This window comes from Solanum stenotomum, chromosome 3, assembly GCF_019186545.1.
Source record: "Solanum stenotomum isolate F172 chromosome 3, ASM1918654v1, whole genome shotgun sequence".
NCBI classification, from domain to species: domain Eukaryota; kingdom Viridiplantae; phylum Streptophyta; class Magnoliopsida; order Solanales; family Solanaceae; genus Solanum; species Solanum stenotomum.
This window is the reverse complement of record NC_064284.1, coordinates 2,766,259-2,788,212: the sequence shown is the minus strand read 5'-3', so window position 1 is coordinate 2,788,212 and position 21,954 is coordinate 2,766,259. Positions and strand designations below refer to the sequence as shown.

Sequence of the window (21,954 nt, the reverse complement as noted above, 5' to 3'; positions counted from 1 at the left end):
ATAATATAAATTAATTAGTAGCCAAATTTTCTTGATTCACACACATGAAAATGGATGTTTTTTTAAGTAGCTAAACAATAAAAATCTATCATTAATAACAAGGTTTTATCAAAAGATCATGTTATGCTACGGGCAATTGATTTTGTAGCTAAATCATTTTTTTAATATATGTTTTCAAAGTTTTTTATGTCTTTATTTTACGTTTTGCAAACCAAATCTTTTGTGCTTTGATGTGCACAACAGCACAAGTACTTCTCGAGCTTTAATTAGTGTTATTTGATCTCTCTCTTTTTTCTTATCTTTTCAATTTTGTAACTGAAGCAAACTTGTTACAATTCAGTGAATCTTTTTGTTTTGGTATATAGAATTTTAAGGGTGTGTTAGATACAAATGAAAATATTTTTCAATTTTCGTTACTCAAATTTTTTGATAAACATTTTCTTTTTTAGAAAAACAATTTTTTTTAAGGTGAAAAAAAATAACTTCTCTACTAATAAAACAAATCTTCATAACTGACGTATATCATCTTTTTCCTACCTGCCATCCCGTCTCCACCATCCCACCCCCATAGCTCTCATCCCCACCATCCTACACACTACCTTCACCCTTGAGCACCCCCCGCCCCACCCCCGTAGCTTCCATCTCCATTACCCCACACCTTACCTTCCACCCTCTACATTCATAGGGTTTCGCGTACCAAACACAAGATCCACATTAAGAAAACCAGTGGAAAACATTTTTTTTCGTACCAAACACATCATAAACTCATGTTTTTTTCTTCTTTTGGTTGCATTTTTGTTGTGTTACCCCTTCTCATGGATTGTTTATATGTATGTATAATCATGATGATAATAAAACTTGTATATATGAATTTTGTGTGACAGATGGTCTAAGGTTGGACTCTCATACATCTTCATGGAAAATTCAGCTGAGCAAAAGGCAGAAACTATAAAAAGGTTCATTGATACTACAGTGAATGTGGGGAGAAAAGAAATTCTAGATGGGTTTAGGGCACGATCACGTGTCGTAATTGAGAAAGAAGTTGCTGCTACTACAAGCTTGACTCATGGTTTTATTAACTCTCTGCAACCTTGTCTTTTGGCTTCCTCCAAACCCTTACCAACTATGAGTTTGACTCCCTTTGCTAAGTGCGTCAATCATGGTCATGCCGCCTACATTTCACTTGAAGATGTTCAAAATTCTGAGAACTACACTCGCCTTGTGATTCATTCTCCTAGATACCGAGTTATTCATCGGTAGAAATTTACTGGATATCTGTCTATTTTAATACTATATATCTCGATCTCTTTCTGATACTCTGAATATATTATATAAATACAGGTACATGGACTGTGAGTTGGAGTTTCAGGAGGATGTTGAAACTCTTCGTAATACTCTTCGTCAAAGAGCAGAACAACAAAATCATGTGCATTTGCTGGGATATAAGGAAAAATATTTGCAGCGCGAAATACGGAGATGCAAAATCTGCAAAAAGAGCCTAGAGCATGAAGAAATCTTCTCCCACAGGCAATATATATATACATGCATATAAATTTATATATTGAATCATAATAATAAATACTATATGTTTGTAGTTGAGCAGAGATACGGAGTTTTGCAGCTCCGAATGTAGATCTAATGATGTGGTGCCTTACTTTGAACAGCGGGTGCCGGTGCAAGGAAGAATGATGAGAGCTCGGAAGTGAAAGTGGAGTTTTACATTATATTGGGGATAGCCGCTGATCAGCTTATGGACATTCATGTCCTTTTTTTTTTCTTTTTTTTTTTTAATGTTAATTTAAGTTATGTAATGTTAGTTAAGAAGAAGAACATCTAGTCTGCCTAAAAGGGTCACTGCATGCATGTTTAATTTTGCAGTTGATCAATATATGTTCTTCTCGTTTATTTCCAACTCCGTTCAGTTTGTATGAAAACTTGGTTTGTTATGTCTATTAAGTACTTTTTTAATTGCTTGAATCCTTTCATTGAATGCAACATATAAAGGTCATTGATAGTCAACGGTATTGTGCAGGAGCTAGCAAAGTAATTAATAAACTTCTTTTTAGAACCACAACTCAGTGAAGTAGGCGACAACTGCTATTAGGGTCTGTCTTAAGGCATTGGCTCTCTAAAAAAAGGATTTCCTATCATTGCATGACGATAAATTAGGGATTTATAACATTGTTTGTTTAAATTGAAATAGGTACATTCATATATACGGAAGGAGATGACAATATACACTAGTTGTAATAAAGAAGTTAGAACAAAGTTTTTTAACCCTAAGAACCAAGTTCAAAACATTTTCCTCGGAGAAATAGGACTATTTTTCCTTTTAAGAAAAAAAATAAAAATCAATTATAATATATATTTTGTTGTACCTTAAAAAAATTCCAATTAAGATCAAGTAAACGCCAACATAAATGACCTCAATAAAGATGTTTTCTTACCCAATTTAATTTAATCTTTTTGTTGTCCAATTTCAGCTCTAAAAAAAAATAAAACGGAAAAATAGGGAATCGCTTAAATTTTTTTAATTTATTTTTTAATAAGAAAAACTCATTTGAGACTTAATGGTGTGGAACACATATGGTATTTTTGTTACTTCTTTTAAGTGAGCCATTTTAGATCGAGTATTGTCAGTTGATCTAGAAGTGCTTAATTTGTACAATAAAATTACTCCAAACCTAAGGGACCATTTGATTAAAAAGGATGAATATAAATTAGAGTACTTAAGATGATTTTAGTTTGTCACAATTTTTACAAGTTAAACAATTAAAGGTATATCTACTACATATGTGAATCATGTGATCTCACGAGAGAATTAGGCGGATATATATTGAATTAGATTTTAAAATTTTATTGGACTAAAAATTTTGAATCAAATTTTAAGAATTTATCTTTAAAAATAATAATTCAAATTTTCAAAAACTGGTTCAGATAGTTGATTGGAGAAATTACATTTGATTTTTCCTCACAAAAAATCAAATATTTTTTAAATTAAAATGTATCTTTCAAACACATTAAATATTAAAAACATAACTTTTATATTTCAATTTTTAACTTCAAAATATATAATCAAATAGCAACTTTAAATATTAAAAACATACTTAATTTTTATATTTCAATCTTTAACTTCAAATTATATAATCAAAACTACTTATTAAATGTCGACAACGACATTATCATGCATTTGATTATTTAGGCTCATGTCGAAAATGGCTTAGATTCGAAAGAGGAAAAAATGATAAGGTTATGGATAAAGGTGCTCCCACTGTCATTTGGCATATATTCATCAAAATGACACGTGGTCTTCATTACGTGGATTGAATGTAAAATTATGTATGACATTATGCTTTCTAAATTTTAGACCTAATTAGCATATAGCTCTATTATAGTCTAGGAGAAAATATGCACTAAATATTACCATTAAAAAATATATATTATTTGACTCTCGAAATTCAAATCACTATATTATTATGCGAGTGATATTATACATCTAGCATCTAATCTATAAAAATTGTAGTGGAGTAATAAGTATCTTTTAGCCATGAAACCTAATAGGGCTATAAAGTCACGTTTACTAGTGAACATTTTACCCAACCAAAAAAATGCAAAACTATCTAGCCGAAGAAAATCTAAATTTAATTAATTACTCTCAATTAGAGCTGTCAAAATGGGTTTAGCCCATGGGGCCGGCCCAACCCTACCCGTTATTAGGGTAGGGTTGAGATAAGATTTTTCAAGCCCGTTTAAAATTAGGGCTTATAAGTTCGACCCATATAAACCCTTGGCCCTTGAGGCTTGATCGGGGCTAGGACGGGGTTGGCCCATGGGCCAAAACTTTTTATTTAAGAGTAATTTACAATAATCTCACTAGTATATAATCTAATTATTTGAATACACGCTATGTTGTAATATTATAAATCTTCGTACCCAGATAGTATCTCGAAATACATGGACTCAAAATTGGGTTAATTTGTTCTAGATACACTCTATCCAAGTAGATTTGCATGTGTCTAGGATACATATACAAATCTCGCGCCCTCGGCTCCCTCCTATCTTGCTTGTCACTCTCTTATCTCACTCGCATATCCAGTATGCGAGATACATGCTAATTACACTAGATTTTTGTTAGTATTATTGAAACAACATCATTGTTTGTCATATTTGATTTGAAAATCTTTTCATTTTTTGATGTTATAGAATTATAAGTTTGAAAAGAAAAAAAAATTAAAAAGAAAAACAGAAGGGCTAGCCCGCCCTAGCCCTCGGCCCTTCTAGGGTTGGGTTGGGTTGAGCATTTTCAAGCCCTACCAAATGAAGGGCCAGCCCACCCTAGCCCTTCAAATTCCTTGGCACTCGAGGCTTGGGCCCAGTGGAGCTGGGATGACCCTTTTTGATAGCTCTACTCTCAATATGAATATCGAATACTTGATTGAAATCAATAAAAATCATCACATTTCTCTAATTTTTTTTCTTTAAAAAATAATTAAAATCCATTTGTACCCAAAATCTACCCACTCAATTAATCCAATAGCTCATCTTTACGATGGAAATATATTTGACCTAAATTTTCGCATTATTAGTAAATTCGATTCCATCTTATAATCTCTACCCGAATTTTACCTACCCTAAATTGTAAATTTTTATCTGATTATGCATAATTATAAATCTAAATTTGGAGGGAGTACAAAGAGTTTAAAATACTGAAATCTCCCAAAGTAGAAGGAGTTGGGACAATTAGAAGCAAGGGTAATCTGGTCCTCAAAATTTTTAATTTTAGTACTAACATATAAGAGCAATCACTGGCCTCTGAAAATCTGTTATCACTTTTTGTGAGTTGAAATCAAGAGAAATCCACTAACTTAATAATGGCAATTTCTTGTTTTCCTCATTCTCCATTTTCTGCTTCATCTTCTTCATTATGTTCTTCCCAATTTACACCTTTGCTTTCTTGCCCAATAAATGCCCAAAGATGTAGAAAGAAGAGGCCGGTTATGGCAAGTTTGCACTCGGAAAATCAAAAGGAAAGTGATTTCTGCAACAGAAGAACGATTCTTTTTGTGGGTTTCTCAGTTCTTCCACTTCTCAATTTGAGGGCAAGAGCTCTCGAAGGCTTGTCAACAGGTTAATCATTCTTGCCCCTTTGCTTTGAGTTGAAAGAATCAAAAGAGTTCTCCGTTTCTTTAAGTAGTAATGTGTTATTAAATTGGTAGAATCAATGAATTTCTTGAAGTAATTGCATTGTGATTTATAGGGTTCGAGTTAATGACAAAATATTTTTTAGCAAAGGCACAATGTGTTTAGTTAATAGAATCCATTGAATATGATAAAAGCTAGGTATGGCTTAAATGTTAAGCAGTACGAATTTCTTGAATTAATTCACGGTAGTTAGCAATAGATTCTTATTTAAGGATTTACCTTCATGACAGTTCAAATTAATGACAAGATAATATAGCAAAGGTGTTCTCCATTTCTTTCAAGTCAAAATGTGTTTAGTTAATAGAATCGATGATTATGGTTAAGGCTAGGTCCATTTAAGTGGCTTAAATGTTAAGCAGTACGAATTTCTTCAACTATTGCACTATAGTTAACAATGGATTCTTATTTTAGGGATTTACCTTTGTTGTCATTTACTCTTTTTCTATCTGGGATGTTTCGAATTAATGACAAGATGATTTAGCGAAGGTGTTCTCCGTTTCTTTTAAGTCAAAATGTGTTTAGTTAATAGAATGGATGAATATGATTAAGGCTGTGTCGGTTTAAATGTTAAGCAGTACGAATTTCTTCAACTATTGCACTATAGTTAGCAATGGATTCTTATTTTAGGGATTTACCTTTGTTGTCATTTACTCTTTTTCTATCCGTGATGTTTCAAATTAATGACAAGATGATTTAGCAAAGGGTTCTTACTTTCTTTTAGTTGCCATGTGTTTAGTCTGTAGAATCCATGAATATGATGAAAGCTAGGTCCATTTCAGTGACTTCATGGTAACCAATACGACTTTCTTGAAGTAATTCACTGTAGTTAACAATATATTATTAATTTTAGGGATTTACCTTCATTGCCATTTATTCTTTTTTCTGTCAGTTGAGATGCTTCAAATTAATGATAACAAAATTTGGCGATTCTTTAGGTAGATCTAATGTATGGTAGTCTGCTGCTGATTTGTCACTTAAAATGGTTGCATTTGTTTCAAGTGCTTATTTTCTTGGCTGAAAAACAGCAGTTTTCAGTTAAGAGTCATGTTAGGTTTTGAACTTCTTATTGCTGGAACTAATGTATGTTAACAGTTGGCAAATTTAAGGGTTGTCCCCGATATATAGTCTTGGGCGATTCTTAGGTAGATCTAAGGTATGGTAGTCTGCTGATTTGGCACTTAAAATGGTTGCAGTAATTTCAAGTGCTTATTTTCTTGTTTCATTGGCTGAAAAACAGCAGTTTTCAGTTCGAGTCATGTGAGGTTTTGAACTTATTATTATCACTGGAACTAAAGTACGTCAACAGTTGACAGACTTAAGGGTTATGCCCAATATATTATCTTGCCTCTGAAAGGTATTTGAGAAGAATGTTGTTTAAGATATTCTGGAATCGACAATGGTTTCCTAACCTAAGTGTCCAAGTTTAGGCATTCTAAATAGTATATAGTCATTACACTTGTTTCCTAAATAGCATTTTTCCTTCAGATTTGGATTAGATATCTCCCGTTTTCCCCTTTATTAATAAGATTACTTCTGGGAGGCACAAGTGCTTGCTGTCCAATTTTTTTCTTCCTTCATGTGCAAATTAATGCTTACAGTTCAAAAAAAGCCATTAATAATTGCTTCTAGTTAAATCTAAGAGTACTGAGATTATCAATGATGTCCCTGCCAATAAATTCTGTTTCTAATTTTCTTAGAAACTTTTCCCCGCTTATGAATCTATGAGTCTATTCCATCATTCTTTTGTCAGTACTCTTCTTATTGTTTCACTCGATACTGATTGCTATTTCACGAGAGAGAGAGAAAGGAAGGAAAAAAGGGAGGATGAGAGTGCAAGTTAACTGCATCTGGATAAGAAGAGTGGGGTCCTGTGTGTGATAACGTTTTTCACCTTGGCTGTCATGGTGAAAGTATACACTTCTAAATGTTGCAGTGAGGAGATGGTAATGTAGCATAAGAAAATGCTTCTGAATGTTGCGGTGAGGAGATGTAAACGTAGCATAAGGAAGTACATATTCATATCAGAGACAGAGATAACATTGCTTCTTTCCATAGTTATTCACTACTGGGCTTATTTATCAGAAGGGAGTGCATTTTATCTCTTTTGCTTTGTATTTTGTTGTTCTGGTAAATGACTAGTAATAAATAGCATAATTTTCCTGATGATTAACTGGAATGACTTACATTTTGTTATTTGTGATTGTGGTCAATATCTGAAAGGTTTTTCCAGATACTGCGAACTAGTTAGTACTTAGATTAGTGAAGAGTTTATACCCCTATAACCTCTGAAACCTTTCCCAGTGTGACTAACTCTGCTCTCATACTATACAGATTCTCAAGGGCAGCCGCAGAAAGAGGAAACAGAGGTCTGAATTTATACCTAGTATTTCCTTGAAAAATGATTGAGACAATAAATTCTGGTATACTTGCATTTCTACATTCTCCTCAGCTTTATATGCTCTCAGTCAATACTTTCTTGTAACCAGCAAACAATCCAAGGAAGTGCAGGGATTCCCTTCGTTTCTCTACTTAATGGACTTGGTGTTGTTGGTTCAGGCGTGCTTGGTTCTCTTTATGCCTTGGCTCGAAATGAGAAGGCAGTTTCAGATGCAACCATTGAATCTGTAAGCTCTCTATATCTTTTGTCAGTTGTAATCTTACCGACATTGCTTATCTATTGCATGATGCAATTGTTGCACCTAAAGGTACAAAATATTCTTAGCAACATTTTTTATTAGAGACATTTCTTAGTACAATATATTTTTAGCAACGTTTTTCTCAGTAGAGACTGCAGAATATAGTTATTTTAAGGTGGGGTGGGGGTGCGGGTGCGGGTGCAAGCTTGTCTGAATTAGTCACCATTTGGCCTGAATTTGTTTCAAACAATTTAAACATAAAACACCTGCAAGTGATCTTTACATGCTTAGACTATTAGCTTAAAGTTCATTTCAAATTGTAAGATTATAGGCAGAAAGACTTAGTTTTAGTTTCTTGGGTTGCTTTTACTAATTAAGATCTGCTTTCGTGTACTCAGATGAAAAATAAGCTGAAGGACAAGGAAGATGCATTTGTTTCAATGAAGAAGCAATTTGAGTCTGAATTGCTGAACGAAAGGGAAGATCGAAATAAGCTAATTAGGCGAGAAGGTGAAGAGCGGCAAGCTCTGGTTAATCAGTTTAAATCGGCGAAGACTGCAGTAATAAGTCTTGGTCAGGAGCTGCAAAACGAAAAAAAAATTGCTGAAGGGCTCAAATTTGAGATCAAGGGCCTTCAAAATGACCTCATGCATACGAAGGAGGATAAGAAGAAATTGCAGGAAGAGCTTAAAGAGAAGCTTGATTTGATACAAGTTCTTGAAGAAAAGATTACTTTGCTCACTACAGAGATCAAAGATAAAGAGGTGAGTCTTCGGAGTAGCACCTCTAAACTAACTGAAAAAGAATCGGAGGTAAATAGTTTGAGCTCTATGTATCAGCAATCCCAGGATCAGCTGATGAATTTGACTTCAGAAATCGAAGAACTTAAAGATGAAATCCAGAAAAGAGAGAGAGAACTGGAGTTGAAATGTGTATCAGAAGACAACCTGAATGTGCAATTAAATTCTTTGCTCCTTGAGAGAGATGAATCTAAAAAAGAGCTTCATGCTACTCAAAAGGAATACAGTGAATTCAAGTCCAATTCTGATGAGAAGGTGGCTTCAGATGCGAAGCTGTTGGGGGAACAAGAGAAGAGACTACACCAGCTTGAGGAACAACTCGGCACTGCCTTAAGTGAAGCAAGTAAAAATGAAGTGCTAATTGCTGATCTGACTCGAGAAAAAGAAAACCTTAGGAGAATGATGGATGCTGAGCTGGACAATGTAAACAAGTTGAAGGAAGAGATTGAAGTTACCCAGGAAAGTCTTGAGAATTCACAAAGTGAAGTTTCTGATATAACAGTACAACTAGAGCAGTCGAGGGATCTTTGCTCCAAACTTGAAGCTGAGGTTTCTAAACTTCAGATGGAATTGGAGGAAACAAGGACATCATTACAGAGGAACATTGATGAGACAAAACAAGGTGCAGAGCTCTTAGCTACTGAGCTGACCTCTACTAGGGAGCTTCTAAAGAAAACAAATGAAGAAATGCACACTATGTCAGATGAACTAGCAGCTGTTTCTGAAAATCGTGATAACTTACAGACAGAGCTAGTTGATGTCTATAAGAAAGCAGAACATGCTGCTAATGAACTGAAACAAGAAAAGAGCATTGTTGCAACACTGGAAGAAGAGTTAAAATTTCTGGAGTCTCAAATTACACGAGAGAAAGAGTTACGAAAGAGTCTGGAAGACGAGTTAGAAAAGGCTACAGAATCTCTTGACGAGATTAACCGAAATGTGTTGGCACTTGCAGAGGAGCTGGAGCTTGCTACTTCTCGTAATTCTAGCCTCGAAGACGAGAGAGAAGTTCTCCAACAGTCTGTTTCTGAGCAGAAGCAAATTTCACAAGAAGCCCAAGAAAATTTGGAAGATGCCCATAGCCTGGTGATGAAACTTGGCAAGGAACGCGAAAGTCTTGAGAAGAGAGCAAAGAAATTGGAAGATGAAATGGCAGCAGCAAAAGGTGAGATTTTGCGGCTACGGAGCCAAATAAACTCCGTAAAAGTTCCAGTGGAGAATGAGGAAAAAGTTGAAGCTGGGGAAAAGGAAAAGGTAAAGGCAACAGTAACTGCAAAGAAAACTACCAGGAGGAGGAAGACTGCTGCTAAGCAAGAGGAGTCATAGTTGGCTGTTTCTGAATGACATAATCTTCTTATTTTTTTGTCCCTGACTCATTTGTTTGCGATATTAATAGAGAGGCCGGAATTAGGACATTGCCATTTGAACAAGCTGTATTGCGACTTTGAGTGTACATTTCCAGGCGAGAAGTTGCTGAAACAAATGGCTCATCTCTTGATGTTCAGTCAATGTTGCAGCTTTCATGCACGAAATTTGGAATGAATTGTATTGTAACAAAATGTAAAGCACTTTATCAGTGCCATGTTATCAGTAATAAAAATGAAAATGTAGCTGATACCACCATCTTTCCTTACAAAAAGTGGAAAACACAATAATCAGCTAAAAGTGTCGACCACAGTGGGAGTCGAACCCACGACCTTTTGATCCGAAGTCAAACGCGCTAATCCACTGCGCTATGCGGTCTCACATGTTGGTATATATCCAACTCTTTATTTACAGCAACAATAGCAATACAAAATTCTGGAGAAGTTTCTACAAAATAAATTTATTTGGATTAGATGTCTTTAATACAATTACCAACCCTTTTGCTTTGCAGACCTAACAATCAAATATTCATGTTCGTAATTCCAATTAAAAGAATGAGGAAATTGCGGCCTTTTTAGTGAAATATCAACTGCTGTTTTTCTGGTGCATAACAGCCATGTACTGTTATAAAAATCTCAGACTGTGTTCATTTGATATTTTGAGCATATTGGGAGTTCTAGAGATCGGAATGGAGTGATTCTTACGGGTTTCGGGTTCAAAAATTTCAACATCGAAAAGTCTATAGGCCAATGAAGCCGTAAAATATGTGTCATTTTTCACTTTTTTTGTTTCAAATTATATGAATTTTATCTATGAAAACAGAAATAATGTATGCATACATTTCACATTTGTCAAATCTCCTTAATATGTTGTTGTATTATTATGGAAAAAAATTACTCATTTATAATATTTTTCAAATATTTGAATTTTAAATATTTAATTTATTTAATTTATTTTAACTTTAAAAATGTAAAAATAAAATAAAACAAAATGTTATGTGGTTGTGACGATGCTTTTACAAAGAAAAAGAGTTTAGGTGGAGACCGGAGACGATTGCCACCGAACTCATCCTTGTTATGCTCTTTTTTCAGATTCAGAATTTTGATCTTACTTTCCATCAGCTCAATTTCTCAGATTTCCGCCGAAATTAGGGTTTCTGATTATAGTGCTGTTAAATTATTCTTTGCTTTGAATTTACTCAATCAATTGGTTGTTTGTTCGGTGCAATTTTTAGAGGAATTGGAATTATTGGTGAAAGAGGATCGAAAAAGTCATGTTCTATGGAACGGCAGTGTGGGATCCATGGCTTATTGTTGCGCAGATTGTGTGTTTTCAATGTCTATACTATTTGACGCTGGGGATATTCATGACAATTCTTGTTGGAACTCGTGTTTCTCGAATTAGTCTTGTATATTTCTTTGATTATGCTACTGTTACTGCTTCCACCGTCACTGGATGGTGCGTCATTGCCTCATTTATTCTCAGTTCACTTGCAGGGTGAGATTTCTGCTTTTTTTTTCCTTCTTTTGTGTCTTCTCCATAAAGTTGAAGCTTTTGTTTTAGCAAGTTCTTTGCTTTTTTCTTTTTTTTTTGGATCTAAATTAATGTTGGGACAATATTCTTAATGCTGGGCATAGATGCATAGTTAAGAAAATAACTAAGTAGAAATGATTGTTTAGCTCCATAAATCCACCTTCCCATGACCCAAGCTGGAACAAAAGAAGAATCTGAATTGGGAAGACTTCCCTGCTGAAAATCATATATTGTCATCTTTGACTGTGTCTTCTATTACTGATTGAAAGCAGTCTTAACTTTTTTTGGGCATTGATATGTTTGGTGAGGTTCTCCATACATAATAAGTGTAGCAATGGGAGTTTAAAGAGATTGTCCATACATAATAATGTTTTCAGCAGTGTGAGTTTAAAGAGATTGGATCAGTGTTTTACATCATATTAATATGATCATTGACGTTGAATTATTTAACTGGTTGAGTCGTTTTACAATATCTTCTATTCTTATGTTTGGTGGACTTAAGAGTTGGGGAAAAGATAAAAGAAACGGTGAAGAACTTACACTTGGGAAGTAAAGAAATTGGAGATGCAACCGTAAATATGCCAAAAAAGGAGTGGACAATGATATGGAAATAATACTTTTTATCTTTCTAATTTGTACTTCCATTTTGACTTTTTATGCGCATGCTAGTTGCCGCTGAGAAAATCTATATTCTGTGAACGACTTCCTAACTTTCCAATAAATCTGGTTCAACATGCATAATTGAATATTTTTGTTGCAATATGCAGAGCTACCTTTTTGCTTTATCTGATTGAGAGGGCAAAGAAGTGCTTAGATTTTTCAGCAACACTCTACATCGTCCATCTTTTAATATGTATTGTCTATGGAGGTTGGCCTTCTTCAATAACGTGGTGGGTTGTGAATGTTACCGGGCTTGCAGTGATGGCATTGTTAGGTGAATACTTGTGCATAAGACGTGAATTACGCGAAATTCCAATTTCAAAATTTCGATCAAGTAAGCTCCTTTTCCTCCATTTTGAATAATTTCTGACTGAGAAAGCTTTCTCCCATTATATCATCTCTCCATATCATTGCCCTGAACACTATCAGTTTGTTCTGGCATCTTTCAACTCTACACACTATTTTGTCTTTTCTTTAGGATCCTGATTATTGCTGCTTCTTTGATTATGATGCTAACTACTGTTGTTTCTCTTTTAGTTTTGGATCATTTATTTGTATTCTAAAGTTGAAGTGCTTGAGATATCTATGCTTTAGCTATTGGATCTCACTAGAGGTTATTAACACCTCATTTTTCTTTTCCATTGCACAGACTATAGAGTATGAAGATCTTTGTCAATCTCTTCTACCATATTAGTAGACTTTGTGAAACTTCTTCTTTCATGGGTGCTTACTGCTTAGACTGTAGCTTGTCATTTTATAGGCTAAAAATGAGATAGCATGTATGATTTATGAACATCTTGTGCTTCTCTCTGTTATTTGGGTACAAATATGTGATGCACTAGATTTGCCAATAAATTAGAGCAATAGTTGCAGTAATAAACTTGTTAATTGATAGAAAGGCAGAAAGAAGAAGGGGAGGTGAGGTGAGGCGAAGTAGAAGAAAGTGGTGCTGTTGATGGATACTGGCATACTGCTAGTTTGGCATAAATTACATAGAGCAATTAACATGTGCTTTTAACAACACTGGATAATTCTGTTTTCAGCTTGAATAGGGTCAGGTCGGGTTTTATCCCACTTCCCAAAAGCAGTGTATATATTTTTAGCATTTGTCATAATGGTGCAACAGTGAGCTTCAGAAAACAGAATAAGAATATTAGCTGCCATTTGTTGTAGTTCTCCTTCGACTTTATTGTAGTTATCTGTTAGGCTTGTTCATAGAAAATCTCAATTTGAACTGAGAGAATCTAAATTATGATTGGCAGGGTCAGTCAGTGAGGATAAGGCAAACGAAGACATGGATGAGCAAATCCCTTTGTATCGTGTGGACAATATGGCTTGAAAGAAATCGTAGGTGCTTTAAGGGTAGGGAGGAAACATTGGTTTTGTAAAATAATAGATTTATTCAGCATCTTAAGATTTGGTGTAATGCCTTTTTTGATGCTATGCTGGAATTCTCCTCCAGATATAAGGGATCTAGTTCCAGTAACTAATTGTTTGTACTAATCTGCTGTATCATCTTGGTACTGTTTTTTATGAAATAAAATTACCTTTACTTGTCAAAAAAAGAAAATCTTAATTTGACAACTAGTCATCACACATATCAGAAGAGTGACTCACCACTATATGCCTCTAGTATATTATGATTTTTTGCATCTATTGGAAGTTCAAATGACATATGGTCTGGACAAAAACTAAATAGGGTCCTGATTAAAATGTGTAGATGTTTGAGTGAGTTGAAGTGCAACAGCAAGAACAATTGTCTTACTGATTCTGTGATGGTGCTCACAAGTCTCTCTTCTGATCTGACATCTAAAGCTTCATAGAGGAGATTTATTTCTTTTGCTGGCAGCAAAGTCATGTCGATTGTCTTTGAAGATCGAAGAACAGAACAGGAAACATGCTAAGCAGAGCTGTGCTTAGACATTTTATGTACAACTTGAGGAGATTTAGAATGACGTAACAAATTCTAATGGGACGACAGTGTTTGACAAGGTATATGTAGATTTTAAGCATTCATAAAGCATTTTGTTATTCGAAGACTTTTTAATCTGAAATTGCATGATAAGTCTTGCAGTCAATGTTCTTCTGATGCTGTAATTGAAAATTGTTTGATGCCACACCTAGGTTAGACATTGATGAAGGGCAGTGAAGAGTAATCTGCTGATTAATATTTAATAGTAGTTTTTAGTTTCTTCTTATTTTTCCAGACAAGTAAAAATAATTGTTATTCTCAAAACAGAAAAAAAGATAGATAGTGGTTTCCTAAATTATTATATACAAACAAGGGTTGCATTCATGGATATGCTTTCTCTCATCCTAGATAAAGATAATATACATCAAAATTCTCTTCTTAGAAGAGCTTAGAACACAAATCAATTCCTCCCAAAACTTCAGTTTATTAATCCTTCTTCTCTCCATCCATAGTACAAATCTCATATAGTTAGTGGTTGAGCTGGCCCCTTTTCAGGTTTCCAAGAAGACGAAATATCGTCCACAGCTTCAGAAACTGTTAGATATAATCCGTCTAACCCAAAAGCCTCAAGAGCATTCGAGTTAAACAGCTTTTCCATAACGTTTCCAACTGGATTTGCCAGCACAAGCTGCAACAGTAGACAATTAAAAGCATAAACAATCAACAAAAGAAAGAAACCGTGAAAACAAAAGCTTGACAGATGAAAGATTTGTTTACCTTAAGTGATCTTTTCTCAAGTATTCTTCTAAGTTCACATATTGTATCAATGCCACTAGTATCTATAGCTGTCACAGCTGCAGAAAGAAACCCCCAAATTTTTTGTTACTAGACATGTTAGATTACTCGCGAAAGAAAACATGACAGAAGATATGTTCTGTTTTTCGAACCAACCTGTCATGTCAAGAATTACACATTTGATTGGTGGTTCTTGGTTGGCTTTGATCCTGTCTTCCTCTTCTCGAATCCATCTCAATGTCCTGTAGTTGTATTAAGTTGCTAACTTTTGGTTGATACGACTCTAATGTAAAAAATATTCAACAACTTTGAAGGTTAAACTTACCTTTCATGTAGGTAGGTAGAATTTGCAAAGTAGAAAGGAGCCTCAACAGCTATGATAAGGAAAGAAGGAATCCTAACAGCAGTGGTGTATCTGCTTAGGCTTTGAAATGAACGAGTACTCGAAATGTAGCCCAGGACATTAGTATTTGGCCTTGTAACATGTAATAGGATCTTGAAAACTGAAATACCGACCTGAAGTGTTTTCATGAACAAAAATTATAGTACATTATTAGATATGAGAAGTTAGAAACGTCGAGGTAGGGATTGAGATTTATGAGGAGAAGCTGCTTACTGCTATGAGTAGGCCAATAGCCACTGAGATGAAAAGAACACCAAAAAAGGAAGACAAGCACGCGATGCAGTCTAGTTTGTCAACTTTCCATAAACGGAATGCACCTTGATAATCAATTAGCCCGATCACTGCTGTTATAATTATTGCTGCCAAGATGACGTTAGGGGTGTAATGGAACAACGGCATGAGAAACAGCAGGGTGATAAGCACAGTTGCTGCCATTACTATATTTGAAACAACAGATTTTCCTCCAGCATTGTAACTTACAGCAGATCGAGAAAATGACCCTGCAACATTGAATTTTAGTTCATTTCAGCTCAAGTAAGTTTTGTCTCGCCTATTTGACACCCTAAAGACAACTAAAACCCGTGATCTGTGAAAGCAAAATATGAAAAGAAGAATATTGCTTAGTTTGTACCTGTGGTGACAAAGCAGGAAGCACAGGAGCCAACTATGTTCATGAGTCCAATAGCAATCATTTCCTTGTTACCATCAACTTGGTAGTTCTCCATAGCAGCAAATGTCCTTCCTACTGCAATCCCTTCCTGCAGGGGGTTATATAGGTCAGTTCACTAATCTCCGCGATGCATTTCTTTCTTTCTTTGACGATATAAAATGTTAGCAGTAGACAGTAGTTCGTTTTCACTTACTGTGAGCGCTAAGATTCCAGTTATAATGCCAACTCTGAGAGCAAGAGCCATAAAAGGGCCACCAAAATGTAACTTATTCACTGATGGTGGATTTATCCCCTTAGGCAAGTGTCCAATCTGCGCAACAAAATTAAGTATATTTAGTCTCATGCTCGCGTCTAAATTGAAAAAGGGATGGAAGTAGAAACGAAGCATGTAACATTACTCACAGTTGGAATCGCGTGTGTCTCATTTTTTATTAGGTAAACTATGACAGTTGAGAGAATAACTGATACTAATGGAGCTGCTGCGGAAACCCAGAAAAGTTTTGGATTTCTTGCACTCTGTTGTATGGAAGAACATTGTTTTAGAAGTGAACAATAAGATGCAACTTTCTCATTCACATAAGCCAAAAAACACTTACTATTTGCCTTGCAGTCACCAGAAACATGAGGAAACAACCACCCATAACAACAGTTTGCCAAGTCCACTGCAAACAGATGTTGCAAAATAATCAATACACATATTTTTTGGGTCCTCGTGATATATGACTCAACGCATTATTGGAGGGGGGGTTCTAACCTCATTTCTGTTTTCGAAAACCGAGGTCAAAACAGGTATTATTTCCATCTTGTTTGTAAAGTGGACTATCCCTAGCAATCCTTTCAGTTGTTGCAAAGAGACAATCACTGCTGCACCAGCCATGAACCCTAGTAGAGTAGCCTTCGACAGAAAATCAATGATGAATCCTAACCTGCAAGTTATCGAATGTTAAGTCCATTTCCATCTCAAAGAAAATCTAGAGAAATTTGCAATTTATATGACTTACTTTTCTTTCAATTCAGTCTCAACAAAATGACATATTTCTATATTTAGTAACAATTTAACTTCAAAATGCTCATTTTACCATTAATGAAATGATTTCTAACCACACAAATATCTATGACTCATTTTAGATCACAGAATTCAAAAGACTTTCTTTCTTAAACTCTGTGTCAAGTCAAATTAACTCATATAAATTGAGACGGAAAAAGTATAAAAGAAAAAGAAAGAAAAACCATCTATCTTTTCAACAAGAAATATTTTAGACCTTTAAATTAAATACTCAAATCTCATATGAAGAAGTATTTTTTTACAACAACATAACCAATACTACCTACACTTGAAAACTCATTTTTTTTGTTGTGTGTATTTTCATTTATTTTTTGGCGGGAGAGGGAGAGATATTCGATTCGATCCTTCACCACAAGTGAAGGACGGAAGGCCTCAACCAACTGAGCAACCCTCACATTTCACGTATTTATATATGTTTAAGACCTCTTGACAATGGAAATAGTTAATGAAGATTGTAGTATACCTGAAAAAACCCATTGCAGCTTGCAAGCATCCTGCAATAAGAGTTGCTGTGAAAGCAAGTTGAAGATACAAAGCTGGCTCTTTGCTGTATGTAACTGCTTGGCTGAGCATGGTTCCCATCACAAGTGAGGCTATGGATACTGGTCCAACGGCTAAATGTCTTGAACTTCCCAAAATTGAATATATTAATGGGGGAACAAAGCTTGAATCTGTGTCACACAAAATTTATTAGTTTCATCATATATATATTAATCACTACACAATACAAGAAATGAGATTTTTTTTCATCACGACTTTACCTGACAATTGGCTTAGCGTCACAAAAACTAAGTTTCCTCGCTAGGGATATTCAAAATTTAATTCAACATTCGTACATAGTAAGTAATAGTTTTAGTAGCGACCATGCATTAGGGAATTACTTTACGTGACAATTCTTTGGTCGTCACAAAAAGTAAAGGTAGGTTCTCCACAAAATATTTAAATTTAATTTGTACAAAAAGTGACATTTTTACCTAGTAAATAATAGTTTTAATTGTACAAAAAGTGACATTTTTACCTAGTAAATAATAGTTTTAACGGCAAACATGTTTTAGAGGTAATTACTAATTAGGGGAAAATAATAAGAACTTTTCATGACGACGAGTTTACGTGACAATTGTATTAGTTGTCACAAAAGTAAAGCAACATTTAACATGCTTTTTTTAGAAAAAAATAAACGATTTGTACTACACAGAGCGTCTAGCGATCTTTTATTAATAAAATCCTCACCATGAATAAGTACAAGAGAGGCTAGGCCTTGCCTTACCTTACCAATCCTAATGATATAACAAACCTCTACGTAACTATATAGTAAGTAATAATTTTAGCAGTGACCATGTGTTAGAAGAAATGAAATTTTTTCATTGATTGCCTTAAATCGTCACAAAAAGTATATATATATATATTTTACCTATATACAAATGATAATTTTTCATGACCACTTTATGCAACAATTGCCTTAATATAAAGATTCCAAACAGAGAAAGGAGATTCAATATCTAATGCTGATATAGATATATAAAATGTAACATTTGACATATATACACCGTATAATTTTGTCAAGCAAAAAAAAAAAAAAAGATTGTTTTAGTGGCGAAAAATATTTGGAGGGAAAAACAACAAACAAAAAAAAAAAAAAGAAAAAAAAGAGGGATGGAAGTGGAACTTACATAACCCAATAATAGGTGGCAAATTAGCAAGTTTAGCATAACTGATTCCTTGAGGTATAGCAAGGCTAGCAATTGTAATGCCGGCAATAATATCGGATCTTAAAAGCATAAGATTATACTTAGGCCCCCATTCGAAAACAGGGAAGAAAAACTGTAAACCCAAAACAAATTTCCTCAACGTCGTTTGGTTCTTGAACCTGTGAAGTGGATCATCTGGGAAAAATATCTCCGACAATCTATGCCGGAGTTTTTGAAATGTCGTCCGGTGAGGCGGCAAACATACCTTATGTACACCGTTCGATTGCGAAGACGAAGACGAAGCCTCTGTTCCGTCATTTGTATTTCCAGATGAATCTTCCACTTTAATCGAATTCAAAGTCATTTTTTATTTGTTTTAATTTTAACGAATTTGGTTCAAGAACAATAAGTTGGGGAAAATGTGTATTGGGTTAGTTTTTCAGTTTTGGATCGGAGAAGAACGAATGAAAATTACTTGATCTGTGTTGATTTGAATGGAAATGAACACAATGCCCCTTTTTATACCCCTTTTTATAGGGGGAAGTTTAAAATATCCGTCCAACGCGTTGTATATGTTATTTATTTAAAAAGAAAAATACTTTAAATGAATAAAAAAGTGAAGTGGTGCTAGTAAGTAGTATAATATAACTTTGAGAGGTAAAGATTTTATTTTTCTTTTTAAAAATATTGATATGAAATTCCATGAATAATGAGTTTATGATGGAAAAAATTAGTAATAGGCATGCTATTCTTTTCTTACCCACTAAAGCATCATAATTTATTCATGGTAGAATACAAACACATGACGTTTTGTTTAATAATATAATTTTTGTTTAAAATGTGAGTAAGTAGTATAACAACTTTGAGAGGACAAGATTTTTTTTTTTTTTAAGATATATTTTTCTTTATCACTTTTCCTCTTTATTAATAATTTAGAATTTTGGGTGAATCAATAATGATGCACCATTCAAAATTCGATTAATAATGAGTCTATAATGGAAAAAATTAGTAATAGACATGCTCCTTTATCCGTGCCCACCAAAATATCATAATTCTATTCATGGCAGAAAGCAAAAAACATGACATTATATTTATAAATAGAATTTTTGTTTAAAATGTTAGTAAGTTGTATAAAAACTTTGAGAGGACAAAATTTTGTTTCTTTTTCAAGATTTTTTTTTTATCACTTTTCCATTTAGAATTTTTGGAAGAATCACTAATAATGCACCATTTAAAATTCGAGGGATGATGAGTCTACAATGATTTTTTAAAAATAATAAGCACGATCTTCTATTCTTATTATTCACTAAAATATCATAATTTTATATGAGATAGAATACGAACGCATGACGTGATGTTTGTTTAATAATCTAGAAATTTTGAAAGAGTGTAACAACTAAATGATGCACCAGTTGAAATTTGAAGAATAATGAGTACAAGGGAAAAACATTACTAACAGGGATGCACCTTTTATCCTTATTAAAAAATATCATGTTTTTATTTGTGGCAAAGTGAGTGCAAACACATGACATTTTGTTTGATAATTTAGAAAATTTGAAAAAATGTAACAACTAATAATGTACTATTTGAAACTCAATATTGAATAATAAGCCTATAATGGAAAAAGTTCAATAAGAGATACACTCCTCTATTCTTATTCACTAAAATATTGTTTTTTATCTACGGTAAAAAGTAAACACACGATATTCTATTTAATAATTTTAGGTTAATATGATTTGATGAGATTCTACAAATAAATTTCTTAAATGAGATTATTTCTCATTGAAGTGGAAAGTACATGGGAGGGAATGTAGGTTAAGGCATACCAACGTAAATAGTTTAGGTATTATTATGACTTTATCATCTAATAAACAGTAATGCATCAATTGTAAACTAGATAGATAATGAGTCTATGATGGAAAAATATTTAATAACAGACACGCTTCTCTATTCTTATTCACAAAAGTATTATTATAACTTTATATATATTATAAGTACAACTGTAATTAAACCGAAAAATGGTTAAATTGACTAATGAGTGGCCAAGACTCTTGATTATGAAATTTAAGGTAATTAACATTTTGTCCTGAGGCAAACGTAGCTAATCCCAAACCTAAAATAAAAGATGACTTTTTATTATAGTAGCTAGGTTAACAGTTTTCTATATGATGAACCTTTGAAAAATAGCTTGAATATAACAGTATAGCCAATTCCAACTAAATTAATTAGAATTTAACACACTTTTAATATTTTGAGTAGACATGACATGCATTTTGGCATTTATGTATAAGTGAAATGAAATGCAGTGACAAAATCATAATTTTTAATAAGATGATTCAAAATATAAAGACGTAAAAGTATAAAATTACCTAAGAAATTCAACATATATACATATTGAAAATCTAGCAAAAAAAAGAAGAGAGGAAGAACGTATAGATTTAACTTACGCTTTGCTTTAATGCATGATCAAAATAGCGTAGCATTTATTCAGTTATTTATACTTTGGAAAAGGGGAAAAGAAGGGCAAACCGCAAGTGAATGGATAATATTGAGCTTAATCAAACATCCTTAAATTTAGTACTCCGTCCATTTTAATTTACTTTTTCATTCACCTTTACTGATTTATTATATTAAAAATGTATGTTTAGTTTTACTTGTTACTTTGATCAAATCAAAATAAAAAATACTTTTTGTATCTGCACCATTAATTACTTATTCCTTAAATTATTTCTCAAGATTTAATACTATGCATCAATTTACATGAGTATTTCTTAAGGACGGACAAAGTCCAAATTGAACAAGTGAAAGTGAATGAAAGAAATATTTGTCTTACATTTACTTTTAATCTTGTTTAAAAAAATATTGTCACTTTCTATATATTTTAGTAACCATTTACACTCAACATGCGATATACGTTACATATTTAAGATCATAAAATTTAAATAATATTTTAATATGCTAAACACAATATATTGTCGACTGCAAAATTAAACTAAAACACATAAATTAACTCAGAAAGAGTAATGATCTCATTCTCGCACGCCTAAGATTGGGAGTAACATGAATTTGCAAGCACCTGATACTTACGTCAAAATCCATAATTTAACAATAGTAATACTGAAAATTAAAGTGAGAAATTTATAGTTATAATACAAAATATATTTTGTACGTGAACAATATACTTGTACACTTTAACCTCAAGTAAATCAACAATACAAATTGTG

The 21,954-nt window shown here is 33.5% G+C and overlaps 4 protein-coding genes and 1 non-coding gene across 7 annotated transcripts; 3 read left to right on the top strand and 2 right to left on the bottom strand.

The window, feature by feature from the left end:
- The first annotated feature begins 915 nt into the window (after positions 1 to 915).
- Positions 916 to 1,706, top strand: LOC125857726 (uncharacterized). Its single transcript, XM_049537343.1, has 3 exons — positions 916 to 1,256; positions 1,342 to 1,527; positions 1,604 to 1,706. The coding sequence occupies exons 1-3, from the start codon at positions 916 to 918 to the stop codon at positions 1,704 to 1,706; spliced, it is 630 nt and encodes a 209-aa protein (XP_049393300.1).
- Positions 1,707 to 4,829: 3,123 nt separating this feature from the next.
- On the top strand, positions 4,830 to 10,253 carry LOC125859886 (MAR-binding filament-like protein 1). Its single transcript, XM_049539735.1, has 4 exons — positions 4,830 to 5,127; positions 7,534 to 7,568; positions 7,689 to 7,826; positions 8,237 to 10,253. The coding sequence occupies exons 1-4, from the start codon at positions 4,872 to 4,874 to the stop codon at positions 9,962 to 9,964; spliced, it is 2,157 nt and encodes a 718-aa protein (XP_049395692.1). The 5' UTR covers positions 4,830 to 4,871; the 3' UTR covers positions 9,965 to 10,253.
- Positions 10,254 to 10,307: 54 nt separating this feature from the next.
- Positions 10,308 to 10,381, bottom strand: TRNAR-UCG (transfer RNA arginine (anticodon UCG)). Its single transcript has one exon. It is a non-coding gene; the product is annotated as a tRNA-Arg (tRNA).
- A 604-nt stretch (positions 10,382 to 10,985) lies between these two features.
- Positions 10,986 to 14,235, top strand: LOC125859890 (uncharacterized). Of its 3 annotated transcripts, XM_049539740.1 has the most exons (4): positions 10,988 to 11,500; positions 12,304 to 12,530; positions 13,459 to 13,558; positions 13,917 to 14,235. In XM_049539740.1, exons 1-3 carry the CDS (start codon positions 11,277 to 11,279, stop codon positions 13,533 to 13,535), a joined length of 528 nt encoding a protein of 175 aa, XP_049395697.1. In that variant the 5' UTR covers positions 10,988 to 11,276; the 3' UTR covers positions 13,536 to 13,558; positions 13,917 to 14,235. The 3 variants fall into 3 exon arrangements, with proteins under 3 accessions (XP_049395698.1, XP_049395697.1, XP_049395696.1); XM_049539741.1 differs by lacking the exon at positions 13,459 to 13,558 and having other exon boundaries at positions 10,986 to 11,500; XM_049539739.1 differs by lacking the exon at positions 13,917 to 14,235 and having other exon boundaries at positions 13,459 to 13,563.
- Positions 14,236 to 14,457: 222 nt separating this feature from the next.
- Positions 14,458 to 19,112, bottom strand: LOC125859887 (probable sulfate transporter 3.4). The gene is made up of 12 exons (XM_049539736.1): positions 18,713 to 19,112; positions 17,506 to 17,713; positions 16,731 to 16,902; positions 16,573 to 16,638; positions 16,379 to 16,492; positions 16,170 to 16,286; positions 15,938 to 16,064; positions 15,520 to 15,806; positions 15,229 to 15,419; positions 15,060 to 15,145; positions 14,886 to 14,962; positions 14,458 to 14,796 (listed from the first exon to the last, which is right to left on the bottom strand). The coding sequence occupies exons 1-12, from the start codon at positions 19,092 to 19,094 to the stop codon at positions 14,629 to 14,631; spliced, it is 1,995 nt and encodes a 664-aa protein (XP_049395693.1). The 5' UTR covers positions 19,095 to 19,112; the 3' UTR covers positions 14,458 to 14,628.
- Between the last annotated feature and the right edge of the window lie 2,842 nt (positions 19,113 to 21,954).

Bases quoted from the DNA above. Each gene is read 5' to 3' on its own strand.
- LOC125857726 (XM_049537343.1), top strand. From the start codon at position 916: ATGGAAAATTCAGCTGAGCAAAAGGCAGAAACTATAAAAAGGTTCATT. The intron at 1,257-1,341 runs GTAGAAATTTAC...ATATAAATACAG, and splicing joins AGATACCGAGTTATTCATCG to GTACATGGACTGTGAGTTGG. The intron at 1,528-1,603 runs GCAATATATATA...GTAGTTGAGCAG, and splicing joins GAAGAAATCTTCTCCCACAG to AGATACGGAGTTTTGCAGCT.
- LOC125859886 (XM_049539735.1), top strand. From the start codon at position 4,872: ATGGCAATTTCTTGTTTTCCTCATTCTCCATTTTCTGCTTCATCTTCT. The intron at 5,128-7,533 runs GTTAATCATTCT...CATACTATACAG, and splicing joins TCTCGAAGGCTTGTCAACAG to ATTCTCAAGGGCAGCCGCAG. The intron at 7,569-7,688 runs GTCTGAATTTAT...TCTTGTAACCAG, and splicing joins CGCAGAAAGAGGAAACAGAG to CAAACAATCCAAGGAAGTGC.
- LOC125859890 (XM_049539740.1), top strand. From the start codon at position 11,277: ATGTTCTATGGAACGGCAGTGTGGGATCCATGGCTTATTGTTGCGCAG. The intron at 11,501-12,303 runs GTGAGATTTCTG...TGCAATATGCAG, and splicing joins ATTCTCAGTTCACTTGCAGG to AGCTACCTTTTTGCTTTATC. The intron at 12,531-13,458 runs GTAAGCTCCTTT...TATGATTGGCAG, and splicing joins AATTTCAAAATTTCGATCAA to GGTCAGTCAGTGAGGATAAG.
- LOC125859887 (XM_049539736.1), bottom strand. From the start codon at position 19,094: ATGACTTTGAATTCGATTAAAGTGGAAGATTCATCTGGAAATACAAAT. The intron at 16,493-16,572 runs GTAAGTGTTTTT...TCCATACAACAG, and splicing joins TGGTGACTGCAAGGCAAATA to AGTGCAAGAAATCCAAAACT. The intron at 14,963-15,059 runs GTTGGTTCGAAA...TTCTTTCTGCAG, and splicing joins TGTAATTCTTGACATGACAG to CTGTGACAGCTATAGATACT.